Below are 20,306 nucleotides of genomic sequence, written 5' to 3'. Positions count from 1 at the left end.
AACAGCATGAAAAGCCACCCAGCCAAACAAAGTGTATGGCAAAGTAAGGGATACCTACACGGAAACCCCTCTTCGGACACTGCTGTTCTTGGGGCCTTACACAGGTCGAGTTTTCTGCCCAAGAGTTTTCCTGCCGGTGCAATAGGAAGCAGCAGTCCCAGCGCCTCATGGACTGTTATTTTGGGAGACTGTTCGGCATGGTAGAAGCAGTAAGCATGTCACTTCTTGGACAATGTGGATCTTCAGGAGAAACACGAGAGGAGAAATACTGGCTTTTTAACCTAGCTGAAGAGACCTCTCACGATGACAGAAATGCACAGAAGGCTGCAGAGGAACGCAGCACGAGTGTTGCGGCTGAACAAGGGGCAACAGTGTTTTGTAACATGGGGAACGGACAGGTGCGACTGGCAGAATAAAACATGGTTTCTCTTTGGCTGGGAACAAGGGAGGAAGAAATCTCTCCATTCCAGAGTGCCGAGGGAAAGAGGGAAAGATCCTTTACTGCCTCCTGTAACACAAGAGCATGGGGAACATCTGCTGACACTTGCGGGTCGCATGGTCAAGATGAACAACAGGTTAAGTCTGGGTAAGAAAAATCCATCCATCAAAGGCAAGAAAATAGAAAGATAATCTCACTGGCTCAGGAGGTCCTCAAATTGTGTAGGGTTTGTCAGGGAAGCACCCCCTGATGCGTGCCCTGTTCTGGCACTCTCCCCTGTGCGGTGCTGTTGTTTGCTGTCAGGTACTGGACAATACAGACCTTTGCCCTGAGCCACTGTGATTGCACTTATGTTTTTAAAACTTTTTACTGGATGGATTATTTCTGTAACCTACCTGTATTGGGAGTTACCTGAAACCACCACAATGTACATCTGAAACAGGCAATTTGATGTCCTTGCTGGCTGCTAGAACCTAGGCGCAGGCAGTGAAAACGTATCACTACCAACACACCTGTCACTTCCCTTTGAGAGAGAACAGGGACAAAAGCATCTGTCTGAAAATAATAACACTTTATTTGATTTTTTTTTGTTACATTATCATAAATGTTCTCTATTCTCAGAAAACAAAGCCCTAGTTTGGAAAATAATGCACATACAAATCTCTTCTTACTGGTATTAAGTATACAGAAATATACAAAGATGTCTCTATTATTGTAATATATCATCAGAATGCCCCACATCCCACATTTTTACTCAGGTCCACTGTACCAGTAAAGGTAAACTACAAAGGTAACAAGCAACCTGAAAAAGACATGGTTTATATAATATAATTTTATATATACGTGTGTATATATATATCTACAACAGTGCAAATATATCACAGCGTGCAGGCAGCAATAGTCTCTAGAGAAGCATAATAAAATTGATTCATAGTAATGCAAATGCATTACAGAAACAAGAGACAACATATTAGATATACAGAATATGCACACTTTAGCACGCTGATTTAGAATGATACCTTGCATTGACTCTTGCTTTAAAAACAAAAGAACAAATGTTATATAATTCAATAACAGATTCAAGGGCAGTATCTCACAATAAAGTAACTGACTTAGATAAAATATTTCACAAATCTTTACTGACACAGGTAAAGGCTTTGCTATGCTGCAGGACTTGTCTTCTTTTTAGATATATCAACATAATCTTTTTCTTAAATTTCGTTTTACTGTAATTTAAGACATTTTTTCCGTATTTTTTTTAATTGCTCAACATCTAATTCACATTTGTTAAGGTTGGTACAATTATCGTTGAGGCCAGGAAAGCTGGTGTTTGGAAGTAATAGAAAGGAGTTTGCATAATGATTACTCTAAATGGGCTACTAAAATAAGCTACAATGGGGTGTAGAAAAAAAGACATCACAGATGCCACTGAAGTAGAACACCCCGTCAACTTTAAAAGGACTTCCATGTTGCCTTGCAATCTGCTTGAAAAGACATTTTAGATTTTTTTTCTTCTTGAAAGAGTAAAGTAAACCCACAGATCCAGCACATTAGGTATTCAGTAGCCTGAAGAAGTCTAAAAGTCATCCCTCCACTTCTACCGACCTCTCACTGGTCCCAAGCAGCTCATTTTTACACTCCACGTGGACAGCAACCAACAAATATCTAGCAGTAAGCACACAAGCAATTGGTAAGCATGTGCTGAGCTGCACGGAGGCCCCCCGAAAGAAAATGAGTCAAAAAAAATCGTGATGTATCTTGAAGGCAGAAACAATGCAGAGAATGCAGGCTGGCGGGCTAAGCCACAGGGATTTCTTGTGCCAAAGGATACGTATTTTCACTGGTCACCCTTTGTTACAGTGGTGTCAGCGGGTCTCAACAGAAATCTATATCTCTTAAAGGAAGATTCTACAGCCGACAACTCCATAAAGTTATAATTCATTCTAAGATTTCAAAATAAGAAAAACACTGAAGGTATATTTCATATTCTACAGTACCACTACTCCTTCACAAACTCTACATGAAATGTGCACAGAAACAGAAATACGCTAACATATGCGCAGAATTAAAAGGAAACTTGTGCTTGCAGGCTCAACCTGCAACTTTTGGACATGTAATATGCAGAACGATATCTGGGGTTATAAAAACCACTCAGTGAGATGCTTTACAACAATCTCTTTATATATTATGAAAACAGGTATTTAAGAACAGGGCAGTAGGAGTTGATCCCTGAAAATGCTACTGCCCCTGTCCACAAACAGCAGAGCTCACGATTAACTTCAGTGACACCACTTAATTTATGCACTCACTAGTGCTGTGTGGCAGGATTAATAGGACCTGTGTCACTGGCACAGCAAAGATCAGCCTGTCACAAACTGCTATAGAGGACATGACACGGTGCTACAGTACCCACAATGCAAGACTAGTTTTAACAAGTTTCCATTTTAGCAAGGAATTGCTTGAACTTCCAGCTCCAAAGGTCTAAGTGCCAAAACGTTTAAACTCTGAAGCGTCCATGTAGAGGGGCTCGCCTCCTCTAATCTGATGTGTCCAGAGCAGGTAGGCAGACTATCTAAGGTACCTTCCTCAGCTCCCTCAATCCCCAGTGCAAGAGTTATGTACCTCCCTGAGGGCAAACCACACTTTTTTTGTCACACTACCTAATGTCAAATCTTCTGCCAGTGCCCGAAACACATGCCTAAGAGACCACAAAGGAAATAGTAACTTCAGGGGGAACAATTGCCTCTGTAGCTGCCTGCCTAGTCCCCATTAACTAGAGAAGGAGCTTGAGAAACCAGAAGAAACGCATCAAGTACAGCTCAGTACGTCCAGTAAACTAAATCAGACTGCTAAAATTTCAATTTATCCACTTCAGGTCTGTTGCAAAAACTGGAACCACACTGGCAAAATAAGGATCCAGTCCTGCTCCAGCTGACATTTACCTGAACACCCCTGGGAACAGGTATGACCTTCAAATGTGGCAAATGCTATAACAAAACTCACCACATAGGGCACAATTCAAGTCACTAGGAAAAATACCTACCTCACGAACTATGGAAGTACCTTGGGTCCATTTGTCCTGGAGATGGCTGTTTCTTTATTACAGAGAAAAGCAGATGATTAACTTAGACTGGGCCTCTTGTTTTTAGACAGCTATGGTTCTGTGAGATAAACCATGTCCAAAAACACTAGCCAGCTGATGAAAATGAAAAAGAATTTAATTTCATTGGCCAAATCACGGTATCCATAGTTAAAAGCAACGTGCATGTAATTTCCTCTTACTCCACACCTGGATCCTAAGAAGTAGGCCAATGCTGCTGCTGGCCACCTGCTCCCGGAGCTCTACCCATGCATTCAGAAGGAAGATCTGCCTTGCTGCTCCTCCTGCAGCTGATGTCCTTTTCAACACTGTTCATACTAACTCACAAAGCCTGGCCCAAAACAATACAGGTCAAGAGACCGGTTCTGTCTGGGAAAGTGTTTGAGCCTGTGCTTACATCCCGCCAAGAGAGCTGATGCACTTCAAAACCCTCCATGAATGAGGATACACCAGAGTAGAGCCAGTGCAAGGCAGGGACAGAAAATGCAGTGCTCAACCCCCATGAAGAAGACTCCAAGCCAGCTTCTGCTTCACTATGAGCAAGGAGCATCAGAGCAGATCCCACAGATCCCACAGGTATCAGAAACTCCCCACAGAACTACCTTGACCCCAGTGAGGAGCTGATAGCCAACCCTGCAGTACTGGGGCGCTCTCCTGCATTACGCAGGACAAACGCGCGTGACCCTCTCTCCCATACAGCCACCAAATGAGACTGGACCTGAAGCTCAGTGAGCAAAGGCAATGTGGAAGAAGGTGCATCAGGCTGCAGAAAGAGGTATGGCATGCCATTTGCACCCTCCTCACACACATTTTCTGAGGAGCTGTGTTTGGAAATATCATAGTTGCACCTCAAGCCTCTCCCTCTGCTCTTTGTTTTTGTTCCTGAATACGATCGTCACAGAGCAGAAGACAAAAGAATAGAAAATCATGTTCCAATAAAAGTTAACATGGAAAAATAATTAACTAAGATCCCTTCCTGCTTAGTTTGGAAAGAAAAAATAAATGCTGACATTGTTCGAATGTAAAGCAGTCCTGGATTGGCATTTCTAGTACAGAAAAACAATAGAAAGTAACTTTTCTTTACCAAAACCATGCAGATAACAAAAGGAACTATGCAAAGCAACAGTAAATACACAGAAAAATATACACTCATCTCCATGCTTGATTTTCATTCTCCTTTTCCCCTCAGAAGAAGTATTTTGTGATTCAAAAAGATTAATTCAAGAGCACTGTAAAGTTGTAATCTCCTAGAGAGTAACCCAAAGCAAATGGATTTTTCAGTATAGCCTCCAAGTCTCTTTGGACAGCCAACATCTCAGTCTTCCTGTGCAATACAGCCCTCACCCAGCAAAGCACTTAAGCCTGGACTTCATTTTAAAGACATTAGTCATTCCTTTTATTCACAAGGCAATGCAGATGTGAGAAGTTACTAAGATACTTAAGCACTTTGTTGGAACAGGGCTTCAAAGGATCCCATTAGAGTCGAAAACATCCATCTAGTGTGGAGTAAATAGCACACAGGGGACCTCTGCGAGGATCACTGCGGTGGTACAGGTCAGTAGGTATCACACTGCTTTCTAGAAATAAATGTTTAATGAAACATTCATTTCTGTTGACAACATGGACTTTAAAACAAAGGATTATATTGAAATGCCAGCCATCAGATACATCTAGTACTTGGACTCAGGTGTTCATTATCTCCCACTTACTGCCCCTACTATGTATGCATATATATTCCTCTCCTTTAATGGAAAAAAGGTATCTTGGGCTCCAAATATTAAGGAGTGGGCAGAATGTCAGCACCAGATATTCTTCTGTTATTCCTTTTGATCCATAAAGATGAGATTTTCTCAATTTTTTATGTGAGTAGACTCTGCCTTCCAAATCTTTAATTGTAAATAATAATGTTTTAAGTTGTTTTTTAAAAATTTCAGGGTTTTTCAGATTATATGCAAGTTGCCGCAAAGAAAAATAACAAAAAACCATTTGAAGCACATGAAGTCTTAACTGATGCACAGTAACCAAAGCAACATGCACAAAACAAGTCCAAATAAAACAAGGAGGCCAACAGAACACTGAAGTCTTCCTGTAATCCCAACAGAAATCATACATTCTGTCTTCAAGACACATTTAAAAACCCTTTCGCCTCTTACACAACTTTTAGCTGGATTGTGACTGGTTTGAAGGGTAAAAATGGCATTGATTTCAACCAGTTTATGGTTATTCATTGATGGCCATATAAATTGAGGATTTGAAGTCTTTAGAATCTTACTGGCCCCATTCTTCCACATGAAGCCTTCAGAGCTTCACAATGTGCTTGCTTAAGACTACAGCACTTGCATGCTTAGTCCATTAACCGGTGAATGAATTTTATATCAGCCTGTTAGAATTTATTGCCACATAAACAGAAAAAAGCTAAGTTGAGACTGCGTTAAAAATCTTTGCAGTATATGAGAACATAATTGGGATGGACTGTAAATACTTCTGTCGCACAGTAGTGGCAAAAGAGATAATTAATTTTAGAGCTAAGGAGGGAAAGAATGATTATCTCATTTATGTGTAGCGCTGAGTTTCAACAGGATTAATTTATTTCTTTGCTGGGATACTACAGTCTGAAAGTGTTCCTTAGAATAGTAACTTTCAGATAAATGCTGCCAGCAGACGGATGGGAAAAAGCATATCTAACGAAAAATGGAGCGACAAAAAATATTCTATAGCATGCACTTCCTTAGGAACACCCGTGGAGGACCAGACTTTTGGCTACCATAATACAATAAAAGTTACAGTACAGGAGGACATGTTGCAGACTAAAGAGGTAAAATAAGAAAGTCTACAGAGGAATAGGCACAGATAACAAGACAGTATCCAAGAAGACAGCATTGCCATCGTGTAAGTTAACAGTGTTGAAATGCCAGCAGAGATACTTAATTTGGTAAACTGCAAGTGATTTTCAATGTGGTATTTGGTAAATGGTGTCAGTAAACACAAAACATGAACCCTGAAAGTATTTAATGCCATGGATGTCACTCTCATACTCAGCTAGCCTACAGCTGGACCAGCAGTATGCAACAGAAGAGTAATTTAGCAAAGATAGTCTTTTGTGTGCTTGCAAACAGCATCTGAATTGCCTGTAATAGTCACAAATATTTTGACAGTCTTGAAATAATCAAGGCACCTTGTGCCAAGAGATTTCAGCTTGTGACTTACTTAAAAACTCTTCACAGTTATGAGTATTATTTAAAATAGCCAAAATTCTTAATTTCTCATATCTGACAGCCATATAGGTGCATACATGCTTGTGAGTATGCCTGGAGAAGCTGCAGAGCTATATAAAAGCTCTACTGGCTCCAGGACGTTTTGTGAAAAACCAGCAACAAAACTATACAAAGAGGCTGCGTAAGGATTTTTTTTTCCTTCTACAGCAAAGATTAACCTTGCTTTCACAGGTCAATCTTTCTTTCAGGGAAAGTTCAACTAACTTTCCTAAAACATGTGACTTGACTTAAAGTCTTCCAGAACAGAGTCTTAATTCAAGCATCCTGAGCTTAACACATACACGCAATCTATGTCTGTATTGGCATATTAAACAGAGCCTGGACACTGGCCAGGAAAACTGGGAAACCACTGTCTTCAGTGCTAAATGGCAGAGATGCAAGCCACCACAGCTGGAGCTTTTCCAGAAAACGTTTGGGCTCTGTTTAGAAGTTAGTACAGTACAGGGACCATTCCTTTTAGCCTCAGTTGTCTGAGGACTCACAGAGCTGGCCCTGGCACTGTTTAGTCTACTAGTATAGATGTAGCCATGGAGACCTCGAAAACAGCCTGTGAATTGTGACTGCTGGTGACCAGCAGATGCGCAAGGTCCCTCTTCATCTACTCTACTGCCATGAGCTGCTGAGCTCCTGAATGGTCTGCTGACATCGAGCCGCTTCCAATCTACAAGACTTAAGCATCCTGATAGGAATAATGTATTTGAAGAGCTCGGAGGTCTGACTCGGAGGTCTGTGACACTAAGGTGAACGCACAGTAATGGCAGAAGGTAGTGGAATTCACACAGAAGTTCACCAAGGTGTCCAACACGAGTATGGGCCCCACAAGTTCATTCTGGGTTGAAAATCCAAACCCATGAGAACCAGTGACAAAATTCACATCACCTTGGAATGAGAACTCCCCCTGCCAAGTTTACAAAGGTGAGATATGCAAAATAAATGCATGCTTCTTTTAACGGTTTCATTGGTGTTTAGATCAATTAGCTATTAATTCCCATGTTGCGCATGTAGGCTTCGGGATGAGAACAGAGCTGCTTGGCATAATTAGACCTGCATAATTAGACAAGGCCGTTTGTATATTTTGAGGAGAGCCCCTACACACAGTGTGTTGCAGATATAATAAACACTGCCATATGAGGCAGTCACAAGTGTTTTAACACAATACTCCAAGCTTTGAGCTGTGGACAGCTCTTGCGCTCCATCAGGCTTTACCAATCGCTCAGGCTTTAGGGATAGATTCTGCTTGCACAACTTAAGAAAAAATGAGCGTTGGGAGTGCTTTGATTTTTTCATTCACAGGAGGTAGGTCGAACAGATAATGAGCAGAGCATTTTAAATATCACATATATTGAGGATTTAAAAGACACTGCAAAAAAACATTTTTTCCATCATTCAGCAACAGCTTGAACACGTCTGACTGCCTGTACTATCTATTGTTGCTTCCAAATATGGACCACAGGTTGAGTGCAGACTCAGAATCTGCCTTTTCCTCCCATCATTACAATTTTCAGATATGAGACCAGCTCGACAAGTAAAGCACCAGAATTCTAAATTTAGACAGAAACAAAAATAATCACTTGAATCACTTTACGTTTGTTTTAAAAAAGTATCCGTATTAAAAAGATATCTTTACCTTATTAATTAATACACTTATAGACTTTTGGCCAGAAGGGGTAAATCTGTGGAAAAGAATAGCAAAATAATACATAGAAAACTGCAAAGATGAAACTCTGAATTTAAAAAGATGAGAGAATCCTAATTTGTTTGCATTCCCCATTTTGCATCTCATTACCTTGTCACCTATAGATGACATTGTACTATTCTGGCTACCAGGACTAGTATTACCTTATTATGAAATTGTTTTTCATAAGGAAAGTTCCTGCAGCCAGGTTTTTAATTACAGTTACATTGACTCAGTATTGATATTCTCTGGTGTAAAATTCCCTTCTATTTCTTCTTCCTAGTTAAAGCTAGAAAGTGTAATGAAAACACAACCCAACCCAACTAGACTGATTGGCTTAACACTATATGTCCACTATCCCATTGTGATTCTCTATGGGCTAGGTCATAACAGCATCTAGCTGGGCACTGGAGACTGGCCTGCCACAGTGAGACAATGTCAAGTGCCCTCTATAGCATGTCTAAAGATCTTCCTACTGCATCGTTTTAGCTGGTTTTCCTTTACCTCTCTGCTCGGATTTTGTATCTGAGAACAAAATAGGCAATTAGGCGCAGAGAGAAGAAGAAAATTCCAAGAACAATGAAGTCCAGGTAAAGTTTGGCATTTTCTACATCCAGTTCTCTTAGAATGGCCTCTGACTTCTGGAAATGGCAAGTATCATCTTTGTCACAATGCAGATCTTCTCGATCCAGTCCATAGATGGAGAGAATAACTCCTTCGAACCCGTATCTGGAAAGAAGGAGGATGGATTACAAGGAAAGATCCTGATGATCTGTTTAGAAGCACTCCACAAGCAGTACAATCCCTATGAGAGCTCAGCTGGAAACACTGAGAGGTTCAATATCATTCTGACACTTGTCTCAGGATAAGTTCTACCCCTGTTACAATCAAGCAAATGACATGTCACTGGCATTTTACATAACACTGAACAAAGGCAGAAGTTTTGCCTTTAACTGCTTCCAGTTAGTGTATAGTGCTATTTCTCCAAAGAAAAATGTTGAAATACAATGCAGACTAATTTCATACTCAGAAAGTCCCCTTTTAAACGTCACATCATTAACTCCGTTTTTTTAAACTAAGCAATGGGGATACAATTATGATTTGAAGTCACAAATAGATTCAAACTGGCATAAATCTAGAATCTCTTCTCTTTCCTTCCACGTGCTATAGTTACACTGACAATGCACAGTTCCCATGACTTCCCTGGCACTGGGTGCACTTAGGATTTTACTCTGGGAGCAGATACACCATCATGGATCCCATGCATACAATAGCGCCCTTTGGCTTCAGGAGACCCCACTCAGGCTAGACAACGGCTTAAGGCCTCATCTTGAATTCCAGCTACTAATTTAGGGGTTGCGGTCTCTCAATCTTTGATAGGTCTCTGTGTAAGAACTCACTTGCCAAATGAGAAGATATTTTAGCTTGGGTTTTCTCAGTATTAATGCAGCTTTGGCAGGCTGGGGAAAAGGGGGATGGGAAAATTCCCCTCACCTAATTTCAGTGATAACATTTAAGTGTCTAGTCTAAACTATCTCTCCATGCTAGCCTCCGAAGGTTTCCTGATGGCCATCATCCCATCTTAAGATAGCTGTCTCAGACAACAAGAGTGACAGACGTAGATTGGATAAAAGGTGCCTATGGTTCTTAAAACACTAGCTTAGATTAGAGATGACACAAATCCCATGCCTTTTGTGGCAGTGTTACTACAAAACTTCAAAACAGGTCTTTATCCAACAAGTCTACCTAGGATACAGCAGTGATTTATTTGGATTTTCTTCCAAAATGAGGGGCTGGCATCAATTTCTCAGTTGGACATACCGTTCCTATTATTTCAGAAATCCACTACCGCAAAATCCAGGAAGATTTGCATGCTGTGCAGTTACACCAAATTCAAGGGGACTGACATGGACTCGTGCCTGACAATCTGTACTGAATGTTCCTATCTATTTCACATCATATACAATATGAAATGCAGTGAGATAATCTGGTATACATCGTATGTATATTTATACAGAATGTGCTGTGAACACAGCCTCTTCGGAACCCAAAATAACCAACCAACCAAATAAGCAAAGGCAAACAAACACCATTTCCAGCTGGGAGGTTAATGGCCTCCCTAGCAGTACCTGACATAGGAAATGTAGGACATCCACTGGAGGTATGTTGGGATGGTATCAAAACTGACAAAAAACCCAGAGAACAGAAGCACCGGGATGGCAGTAACTGGGCCCACAAAAGTGGCCACCTGTGAAGAGAAGGAATAGACAGTCTCTTGTCAGATAGCCAGAGAAAAAAATAAGAATTAACTTGCTCTTTCATCTGATGTCCTGACCTCCAGGCGAGGAAACGAGCCTTTAGAAGAGCAGACTTTCCTTATCGCAAATCCCCTGTTCTGTGCCAAACCCAAACAGGCAGTGAAAACTTACGCTTTAGGCAGTGGGGAGCAATGTAATTCAATTCCTTCTTATAATGCTACTCCCCAAAATTATCACAGTTCCAAATACTAGGAAATTACTGACTTGTTTTTTAATGAGATTTCTTCTGAGGGGGAGGTTAGCTGCTGTTAGTGGAGGAAAAGAGGCCTCTCTCCTCTTCCTAAACCCTCTGCTAGTTGACAACACTGCTGTGCTGGGGTGTGTCTTTTGAAGGACTTGAACCCACCAAGAAGTTTACAGACCAAGATGGGCACTAAGATTCTCTTGCTTCTCTGGGTATGAGACCCCTCTTTCTAAATATTATCTTTTCTCACTCACTCCCCACTGAGGACACACAGAATCCCCTCTTCATTAACCCCACATGAATAGCAGCTTCAACTAGTCCTAAAACATTGTGAAGAAAAGGAACATCTCCAGCTGAGTGGCTTTGGTGGGGAAGATAGATCTTTACCCAACTCCAGCCTGTCCTCTCTACATCCCCTCCAGGGAAAAGGGCCACATAGGTATCTCTGGGGAGAGCAGGAGCACAGGGATCACACAACAGAGCTATGCTGGTCTCCGCAGGATGGCACAGAGAGGGAATCAAGTCATCTACTGCAGAAGTCTTGATAGCATCAATACATATTAATGTCAATACCATCTGTTACCACAAGCACCAGAAAACAGTTCTGCTGTGGAACAGTCACCTCAGCACATCTCCTGCCAGGAAGCAGAATGGAGTTACACGGCCAGCTTCCAGCATGACAGTGACGCCAACAGCCGCTTCTCTCTGTCTCTCTGCAGAAGTTTAGTTTCTGGGCAAGCCTCTTCCTACCTTGCCTCCTGCAACCTTTTTGTATGTGTATAGAAGAACTCTCTCCTGAGCTACTGATTCTCATGGTCTACTTCCACTTCGTAGATGCACAGAAATGCATCAGTCCTGCAGTTTCTAGGACCTGCTCAGCCTGGGATGAATAGCATGTGACAAACCACTCAAGCAGGGGCAGGCACAGGACCATTCAGAAGGGGAAGGAACTTCAGAGCCTCACATCCAGTATATGTATATGCTGTTTAAGTTGATGCTAGTGGGAAACACCAAGTAGCTGTATCAGACCAAGACAACTTTTTGCCTGTCAACTCTCAACAAATGTCTTGGGGACACAGCAGCAGTCAGACTAAGCAGTCAGTGTTAGGAGACAACAGGATTCCCGTGAGACCACAAAACACCATCAGTACCTGGAGGGATGTAGAGGCTGCACCTATGAGAAGACCCAGTGACTGAGCCACCAGGGATGTCATGGTTCCCAAGGCTGCGAAGAGGACAAATCGGAGTGCATCAGATGGCTGTGAAGTCATCCAGTACACAATGCTGCAGTAAGCCACGGGAAACATGATCTGCAAGGAGATACACTTGGAGTTAGTCCATTAAAGCCAAACATTCACTGTTACTCTGAATAATTTAAAAACAAGGGGAGTTCTACTTAATCCACAGCTCTCAGCCTTTCCATTACATGACAGGCATGGCTGAAGAGAATAGAGGCATCTGCCACAGACTGTGATATGTATCATACTACTATGGCATTAGAAAACAGACCCCACTCACTTCCAACCTTTTTCAATTCCCCTTCTGCAAAAAAAAGAAAAGATGGTCATCTATTTATTAAAAAAATATTGGGTAAGGCCTCGACTTTTGTGAAGTCCTGCTGATCTAGGGTGCTTCTGATTGGGACCTGAAGCTTCAGCACACACATATGGTCAGCTTCTCCACTATTCAGATTGATAAAATACCAGTACTAATCTTCTTGGCAAGTGGAGTTGCCATGAACTTAAATGGTTCTTGTTTTATTGAAAAGTAGAGCACATACCTGAAAAGGGACATCTGCCATGGTTTTGGCGAGATAGTAGGCTTTCAGGCTGTACCAGTAGTTCAGGTGCTCCCTAAGAAATACTCCCATCTCAAGAGGAACTACAGAGAACACAAATTAGTAAGTCAGGTTGTCAGTGTGCAATACTGTTGCACAACATAACATAGTTTATACAGATCTAATCCTGCACAGCTGCAGTCCCATAGTGGGACTGGAACGCTGAGGCCTTTGACAGACCAGCAACAGGTTCAATGATTTGCAATTAAATGTAAGAGTTCAGCCCTGAGAGTTACACACATGTCTAGACTATGTACCAATCTACTCAGATGACCTGAACTTCCCTTAAAGTGATGTCAAAACTTAGGGAACCTGGTTATTCCTTTTGGCCCAACAGGGAATCCAAAGTAACAGCACTCCCAGAGGAAGTATGGAATAGTCCATACTCCAGGAGTTTGCTTCTGACACCACATGAATACACTGATCTTATGCAGGAGGCATGACTTGGAAGTCCTAGAGAAATTATTACATCCTGCCTAAGACCAACCAGAAGCTCATGACACGGCTGAGATGCACTGGCACAAGGTAAAATCCAGTCCAGGATTGTAGAGCGAACTGTCTGGGTTGAGAAACACTGGCAAAACTAGGGGGAGAGAGGTGCCACAGGACGAGCCTATCTCTGTTTGCCTCTACACAGTTTAGTGAGTACAAGCTTTATCCCCACACCTGCCTTAGAAGTAGAAGCACAAGTCAAACGTTATCTTACATGAAACAGACCCATTACAACACCCTCCCAGCTTACTGCAATCTCCTTGTCCATTGATGAAACAGTATGACTAGTACTCACATGTAAGAACAGTTGGCATGAGTGCAGCAAACATCAGAAACAACATGGAAAAAAAAAGGAAGCCAGAGTTGCTGAGGACTTTCTTAGCTTCATTGCCAATGCCTAAGTAGAGTAAGCCGATGAGCAGCCCAATGCCAATGTGTGAGGTGATACGCAAGTGTGTCAGAACCTACAAGCAACGGAAGAGTAGTATGTCTGATCAGAAATTTTTGGCTCAAAAATAATGGCAATGTGACTGAAATCAGATATACAGATTGCAGAAAAGGAGTACTTATGTCCAGAAGAACTTACGTAGAAATGTCTTTTTCCTACTGGCAAACTGCTTCAGCTAAGGGAAACTTACTGTAATGAGCTTCCCAATGTCAACCAGACACACAGCTATTACAGCACAGAAAATTTCTTCCTGTAAACACAGGCACAAACTGCAAATGCTGCAACCTGAACTCTTAGTGTCTGACAATGCCATGGAGCCATTGGCCCTCATTCATCAGGAGAAAGAGACTTTCTCTCTGACTAAAAGATAGGTTTCCCAGAGCAGAAGAGAGGCAGAAAAGGTATTTCAGGCTTGTACAGACCAAACTAACTTAATCAGGCGTAAATTAGCCTTCTGTGCCTTCTCTGCCATGCAGTATTCCTACAAGAGGTATGGAAGAACAAAGAAGTAATAAAATTTGGAACAACTGCAAGTCTTTACAGTTGAGCAAGAAAAAAACAATCTTAAATATCTTCCCAACCAGAGCAGTGAGGAAAACACCTGATTGTTTTTACTATGGCATTCAATATAGTGGTTTCCTTTCGGAAAGGGAAGGATTACTGTGTTATCTGACAGCATAGCCCTGGCCACAATGGTCCAGTAGGTTTCCTCCAGGCCTGTAGTTCTGTGTGGACATGTCTACACTGGAAATGGTATTGTCCTAAAGAGATACCTGCGTGGGTGAAGGACAAAAGGAGTGTAGCTGCAGCATCTGGAGTTCAGTGAAGCTCAGCCTACCCTGTCACAAGAGTAACTTACTCATGCTGAGCTCCACATGGCTCAACTGCTTCTGGTTTCCAAACTACCTCATTGGAATCTGAATTGTCTGGCTTTCCCCTTTTCTAAGGACAGGTATGTCAAATCAATACATCAACATATATTAATGAATACATTGCCTTCCCCCGACCCCTCATGTAAAGCACTGAAAACCTTTCAACACACAGAAAAAAGCAGCAGACAAACCTTCCTCGGATTTATCAGATTGCAAATTTACCACAGAGAAAAGCACTTGGCCAACCTGTACCAATTATAGTGTACACAGGTGAGTTCCTTGGACAGGTGTGCATGTAAGGTCTAGTTGAGGAAGTTCATCTCCTTAACTCACAGCTGTTAATGAAAGGACAATCCTATCTAGAGGGCATTTCAAAAGCATCAGCCAATGTAAATAGTCCTATCTCTTACATTCACAAACTACTCAGATACTCAAAGAAAAGCTTCCTTCAGTAAAAAGAAAAAAGGCCCATTGCATTTTGTTAGTGCAAACTAGGCACTGAAAACATTTAAAGAACATACGTGAAAACTGCAGGATTTGGGATTTTGAACAGAGTTGTTTATTTTTAAGAAAAAAGGTGAAAGAGATTTTTTTTTCCTTGGGAATGAAGAGTTTCATTATGATACTTACTCCATCTTTATATTAAATATATGAAAACAGAAATGTTCCCTTTTCAGAGAAGGAAAATTTTTATTTACCCATTTTTCTCTTTCAAAAATAAAGACTTTAAGTATTATCCTTACATCACATTGAAATAATTATCTCTGCCACCCTGAATTTTCTGGAAAAACTAATTTGTGACACACCAGTACAACTTCTCACTTTTCAGTAGGATAAATAACTGCAGAAGGGACCTTCCAGCACAGAGGTTTTTAGGCCAGATGCTTCTGAGTTCCTCTGAAGAACACTGTTGTTCACAACGAAGACGGTACAGTTAATAGCAAGACTGAAAGACCAGTCTCTTTCCTTTGAAATTCTGTGATCTTCATGCGTGGGCCATTAGGCAGGACCTTTAAGGTGTATTACGCTACCTCACAACCATCAGAACAGACCTTTTGGCTACTAAAGTTATTATAAAGGCAGTCTTACCGAATCCCGCATGATGGTGAGAAAAGTTCTTTTGAAGAGGATACAGAACTGGGTTAGGCAGCTGGCAGAGAAACTGTGGCAGCCTTCTGTGGAGGAGGAATCCTGTGGAAACACATAAAAGAATAAACTTTCTTTGCAGCATCTTGCTTAGTTTTCATTCACAAAAACCCCACTCTCATCAGCTGAATGTGCCCAAAAATCTCTTCCATTGACTGAGGATTTAAATTCTCTTCTTCCCTCTCCAGCCTCAAGCCATGCCCATTAGTTGTGATATACAAAATACCTCTTCTGAAGGCCGGTGCCACAGGAAGGGGTTCAACTCATTCTCACCACCAACATCTCTCTTGTAGTCTGTGTCACATATCCTCTCCCGTACTGCCCTTACCAGCCGGCTGTTCTGGTCTCCATATTCACCAGATGCTACTTCCATAACTACAAAAAACAAAGGTAAGTTACTAGTTTACACTACTGACTAGTTACAAGCCTTATTGTTAGATCCCCTTGACTCTGTAGCATTGAGAGGAGTTTTCTCTAGAACAGGTTCTAAAAAGCCACATTCAAATTCATATATATATACGCATAATTTAAATGTATCTTTCTATAAATCTTCAGAAAGTTCATCCTGCATGGTTCCATTTTAGAGGAAAGGCATTGAATATGGGATAGTCTTGGTAATAAAACATGACGAAAGTCTATCTTTGTAGTCCTTACTGCTTCTTTGAAATTAAGAAACAATGGGAAAACCCTCAGTGCTATTAGCTGTACAATGCCACAGTGGCACTGTCCAAGATAAAAAAAAAACAGAATACTGGAGCCACTTCCAAAAGCCACTAAGATTAATTACTATGAAACACTAAAGAATGTTTTATCTTTAATTTCCTGGACCTGGACTTCCACTGGAGAGAAATACTCACTGAATTTTACCACTAGATGGCATTCAAATAACTTAGAAAAGATCTGAGTAATTTTATTTTGAATTTTGGTACATATATGTACACACACATCATGCGTACACATGTACAAAAGTATAAAACACACTGTGGTCCCCATTAACCTGAAGGTGCTAATCAAATACACAATAAATTAAATAAACTATTCAAATTGTCCTTACCGAAATCTGCTGGATTGTGGTAGGTTGGGCAATTCAAACCCAAATCTCTCAAGTAAGGGACTAGGTTTAATACCTTCCCACGGTAAATGCATTGACCTTGACTTAAAACATAGAGCTGGAAAACAAGGAAAAAAAAACAAAAAAAGAAAAAAAAAAGAAAAATGTGAAATAGTATCGACGTATTTGAACCTACTATCTGTATAACAGCAATTCATGAACCTAATGACCTCTTCTTGTCGCTGCGGGAAGAACACCTTGGAAAGATTTGTCACCACTTGGAACTACCTTTGCATGGAATTACAACTAATGGAAAATTAAATGCGGAAGGTTTGAATTCTGCAAACATTCCCTTGAGGACTTAAAGCTTGTTAACACAGAAACAGACTAATACCAGCCTTAGACACATGCTGAAAATATGCAAGAAACTGTAGAGCCGGGCTAATTTCCACACATCATGGATATTTGGGGCTGAGAGATGAGGCTGGTGAATGCAGGAATGGAAGGAGAGGTAGAACAGCACAGCAATGGGAAACAGCTGGATTATTCTTACTTTTAGCCACGCTATTGACTTTAAATAAATCTCCTAGCCAGACAGGCTATCGGCAAGAGTTTGTTCACCTACAGTGTAGTAGGTTTTCTCTTAGCTCTCACGCATCTAATTCACATCTCCTAACAAGATTAAGGTAAATGTAAATCTAACCTAAACACACGTGGTCCACATCCTGTTGTTAGGTTGGAGAAAAGATCTCTAGCTGACTTAATTTCAATTATTATTTCACATGAATAAACTCTTCTGAATTTCACCTGTGTATCTAGGATGAGAATGTGTGCTCACAACACTGCAGACATTGGCACCAAAGCTCTCCTGCTCTTAAATTGCTCTAATTTATTTTACCGACAGCCCTGTGCCCAGGAGCAGTGTTGGGTGAAGGCATGAAAATCACAAGTGCAATAATCATAACTTCCAAAACATACCAGCCAGATTCTTTAAAGAGATTACATGTAAATAATGGAAATGGGCAGAGAAGAAGAAAACAAAAAACATAATCAAGAAGTATATTTTGCTCTTTTTTATTTAATATATTTATTTGATTTGGAACCATAGACTAGAATTTTTCATGTTTTTACTTAACCAATGTAGCCTTGCAAGAATAAGCTACCTGTACCACACATAAAGAGGAAGAATTTGAGAATAATACCTGATCAAACAACTCGAACAGTTTAGCACTGGGCTGGTGAATCGTGCAGATGATGGACCTGCCACCCTGTGCTAAAGCCTTCATCAGAGAGACAACCTGAAAACATGATGCACTATCCAAGCCGCTGAATAAAAAGAAAGAAGTTTGTTATCCACAGGTCCATATGAACCACTCAAAACTAGCACATGTATTTGCTACTTTGGTGTCGCTATTATCCTCATAAATTTTCTCTGTAGCAGTTTAATTTTATCATATGACAGCCTTATGCTTGTATTTCTCTGTCAGTCTTTTAATTAAGTTGGAAGCATGCCTGAGATTGAAAAATAGAGTATTCTCAAAGCTGCCTTAAGGGACTTCTACATTTTAGGACTGCAGATTTAAATGCTCCCAACTTTAATGAATAGATACATATTCATAGTTCTCCCAGCCTCCTCCTAGACCGATCACAGAATTTGATTCTAAATATGCTACACATTCATTATTAGTTACACTTTAAAATGTTTATAATCAAGCTACCTTTGCTTGAAAAAGAAAACTCATGCCACAATCTGAAAATATTTTCCTCTCTCCCTTCCTTCCTGTTTCAGTTTGTGTCCCATGGTTTGGCGGTTACAGCAGTGACCCAAGGCACTAAGTACCCAAACCAAATTATTGCTTGTGGCCTTATGCCATAACTTACAAGCCACACAACACGAGCCCTTTCCAAGGTGAATAACCTTTCTGCAGCACTGTTCTACTACACAAAAGCAGTATTTGTCTGTCTTTAACTTTTGGCCTTGAAGTACCTGGTTGGTTCATCAAAAAACATAACAGGAGGATTGTTCACCAATTCCAAAGCAATGGCAAGACGCTTTCTCTGGCCTCCAGAAAGACTCCCAGTCCTCGTATTGGCACATGTCAGCAATCCAAGGGCTGTCAATATTTCCTTTACCTAGAGGAAACAACAATGCGTCATTTAAGTATGCTAACACAAAAGAAAAGCCTCTTCACGGATTTTCATGGAGAGTGGAAACTAGCTCATGACTTTGCTTCACCATCCATACACTGAAGCCTTTTTCCACCCCATGCAGCATTTATTAGATTCAGTGGGGCTTAACAGTCTACCATTTACTATTTTGACTGAAATTCTACTTGTTTGTCCTATGTGACCTGTCTCAGTAAGGAAGTCTTGCCTGTGAAAATGGAGTGGAAATCAGTTCCACTACAGTACCCCTTGGACATGGCACCAATATCAAAAGAGCTTTGCAGCATGTGAGGAGTTATTACTCTGTGAAACCAAGAATAGAACTTTCAGTAGAACTTCTAGGCTGTATTTACAAGGGACAGGAGAACTGTATAACAAAAATCAGTGGTTTCTATAGAGCAATGACCTGCTCTTATCTGATCTATTCTTCACAGTCTATTCTTTAAAGTGTGGCCATTGATTTTAACTGTTTTCATTCTCCCCATAGCCAATTCAGCTGGTCTTTGAAGCAAAAGGAGAACAACCCCAGCTATTATGAATTCTTCTGTGTCGGTGGTTGCAGATCTGGCCTGGTAGCCCTACATGAGGAACATAGCTCTTTGGCATCAGTGAAAACATGGACATAAAAATGAGTGAGTCCAAGCTACATTGCTCACACAATAAAAAAATCTACCACTTCAAAAATAGAAAGAAAGCCCATATATTTAGTACTTCACTGAAGTACAGGAAACGGAGCCCTTCATTTTTTAAAGTAATAGTTGCTTGGATGGAGGGAGTTTTCCAGAAAGGGTGGCTAACATGGTAAAAATTGGTTAGACCAACCAGGGCCTGACTTGTCCTGATTTTGACTTCCAGAAGCTACCTCTCTCAGTGAGAAGGGATGGAAAAAGAACAACACCCACTAACCCTCCTTCTCAGGGAGAAGAGCCTACCTCCTTCCCATTACCTCCAGGAAGGACGGTACAGGACATGGTCAGTACAAGCTAGGCTAACTAGAAACATAAACTATGGTTCACTGGAGGATTTTTCACTTGTCCCTGTTTTAAGTCAGCATCTGTAATCTTGCTAACAGAAGTGTATGAATTCATAAAATTTATCTATGGTAAACATTTACCTTAAAATTTACAATAATAAAATGAATTATCTAGTCCAGCACAGGCCAGTAACACTGACCAGAAAATGACTCCCCTTCTAATATATCTTGAATAAATGCATACAGCACAGGTTTTCCCTCAAAGAGCTGTTTGTAATTACAGTGACAGTGTGAACAAGTGGATTAACCTGCTTGGCCTAACTTACTAAA

At 40.9% G+C, this 20,306-nt stretch overlaps 1 protein-coding gene across 1 annotated transcript in view; it reads right to left on the bottom strand.

Annotated features, from left to right (window-relative positions):
- Window positions 1-989: 989 nt before the first annotated feature.
- Window positions 990-20,306, bottom strand: part of ABCG1 (ATP binding cassette subfamily G member 1) — a 59,573-nt gene continuing 40,256 nt past the window's right edge. Inside the window, exons 6-15 of the mRNA XM_064472329.1 lie at window positions 18,825-18,970; window positions 18,040-18,163; window positions 16,841-16,955; window positions 16,013-16,161; window positions 15,730-15,831; window positions 13,616-13,784; window positions 12,772-12,872; window positions 12,143-12,301; window positions 10,619-10,737; window positions 990-9,218 (exon numbers count right to left, since the gene is read on the bottom strand). Of these exons, the coding sequence (XP_064328399.1) occupies window positions 8,990-9,218; window positions 10,619-10,737; window positions 12,143-12,301; window positions 12,772-12,872; window positions 13,616-13,784; window positions 15,730-15,831; window positions 16,013-16,161; window positions 16,841-16,955; window positions 18,040-18,163; window positions 18,825-18,970 (1,413 nt within the window). The 3' untranslated portion in view covers window positions 990-8,989. The remainder of the gene's footprint in view (window positions 9,219-10,618; window positions 10,738-12,142; window positions 12,302-12,771; window positions 12,873-13,615; window positions 13,785-15,729; window positions 15,832-16,012; window positions 16,162-16,840; window positions 16,956-18,039; window positions 18,164-18,824; window positions 18,971-20,306) is intronic.

Source organism: Phalacrocorax carbo, chromosome 1, assembly GCF_963921805.1.
Source record: "Phalacrocorax carbo chromosome 1, bPhaCar2.1, whole genome shotgun sequence".
Lineage (NCBI taxonomy): Eukaryota > Metazoa > Chordata > Aves > Suliformes > Phalacrocoracidae > Phalacrocorax > Phalacrocorax carbo.
Note: the sequence above shows the minus strand (reverse complement) of the source record. Positions and strands in the feature narration are given on the sequence as shown.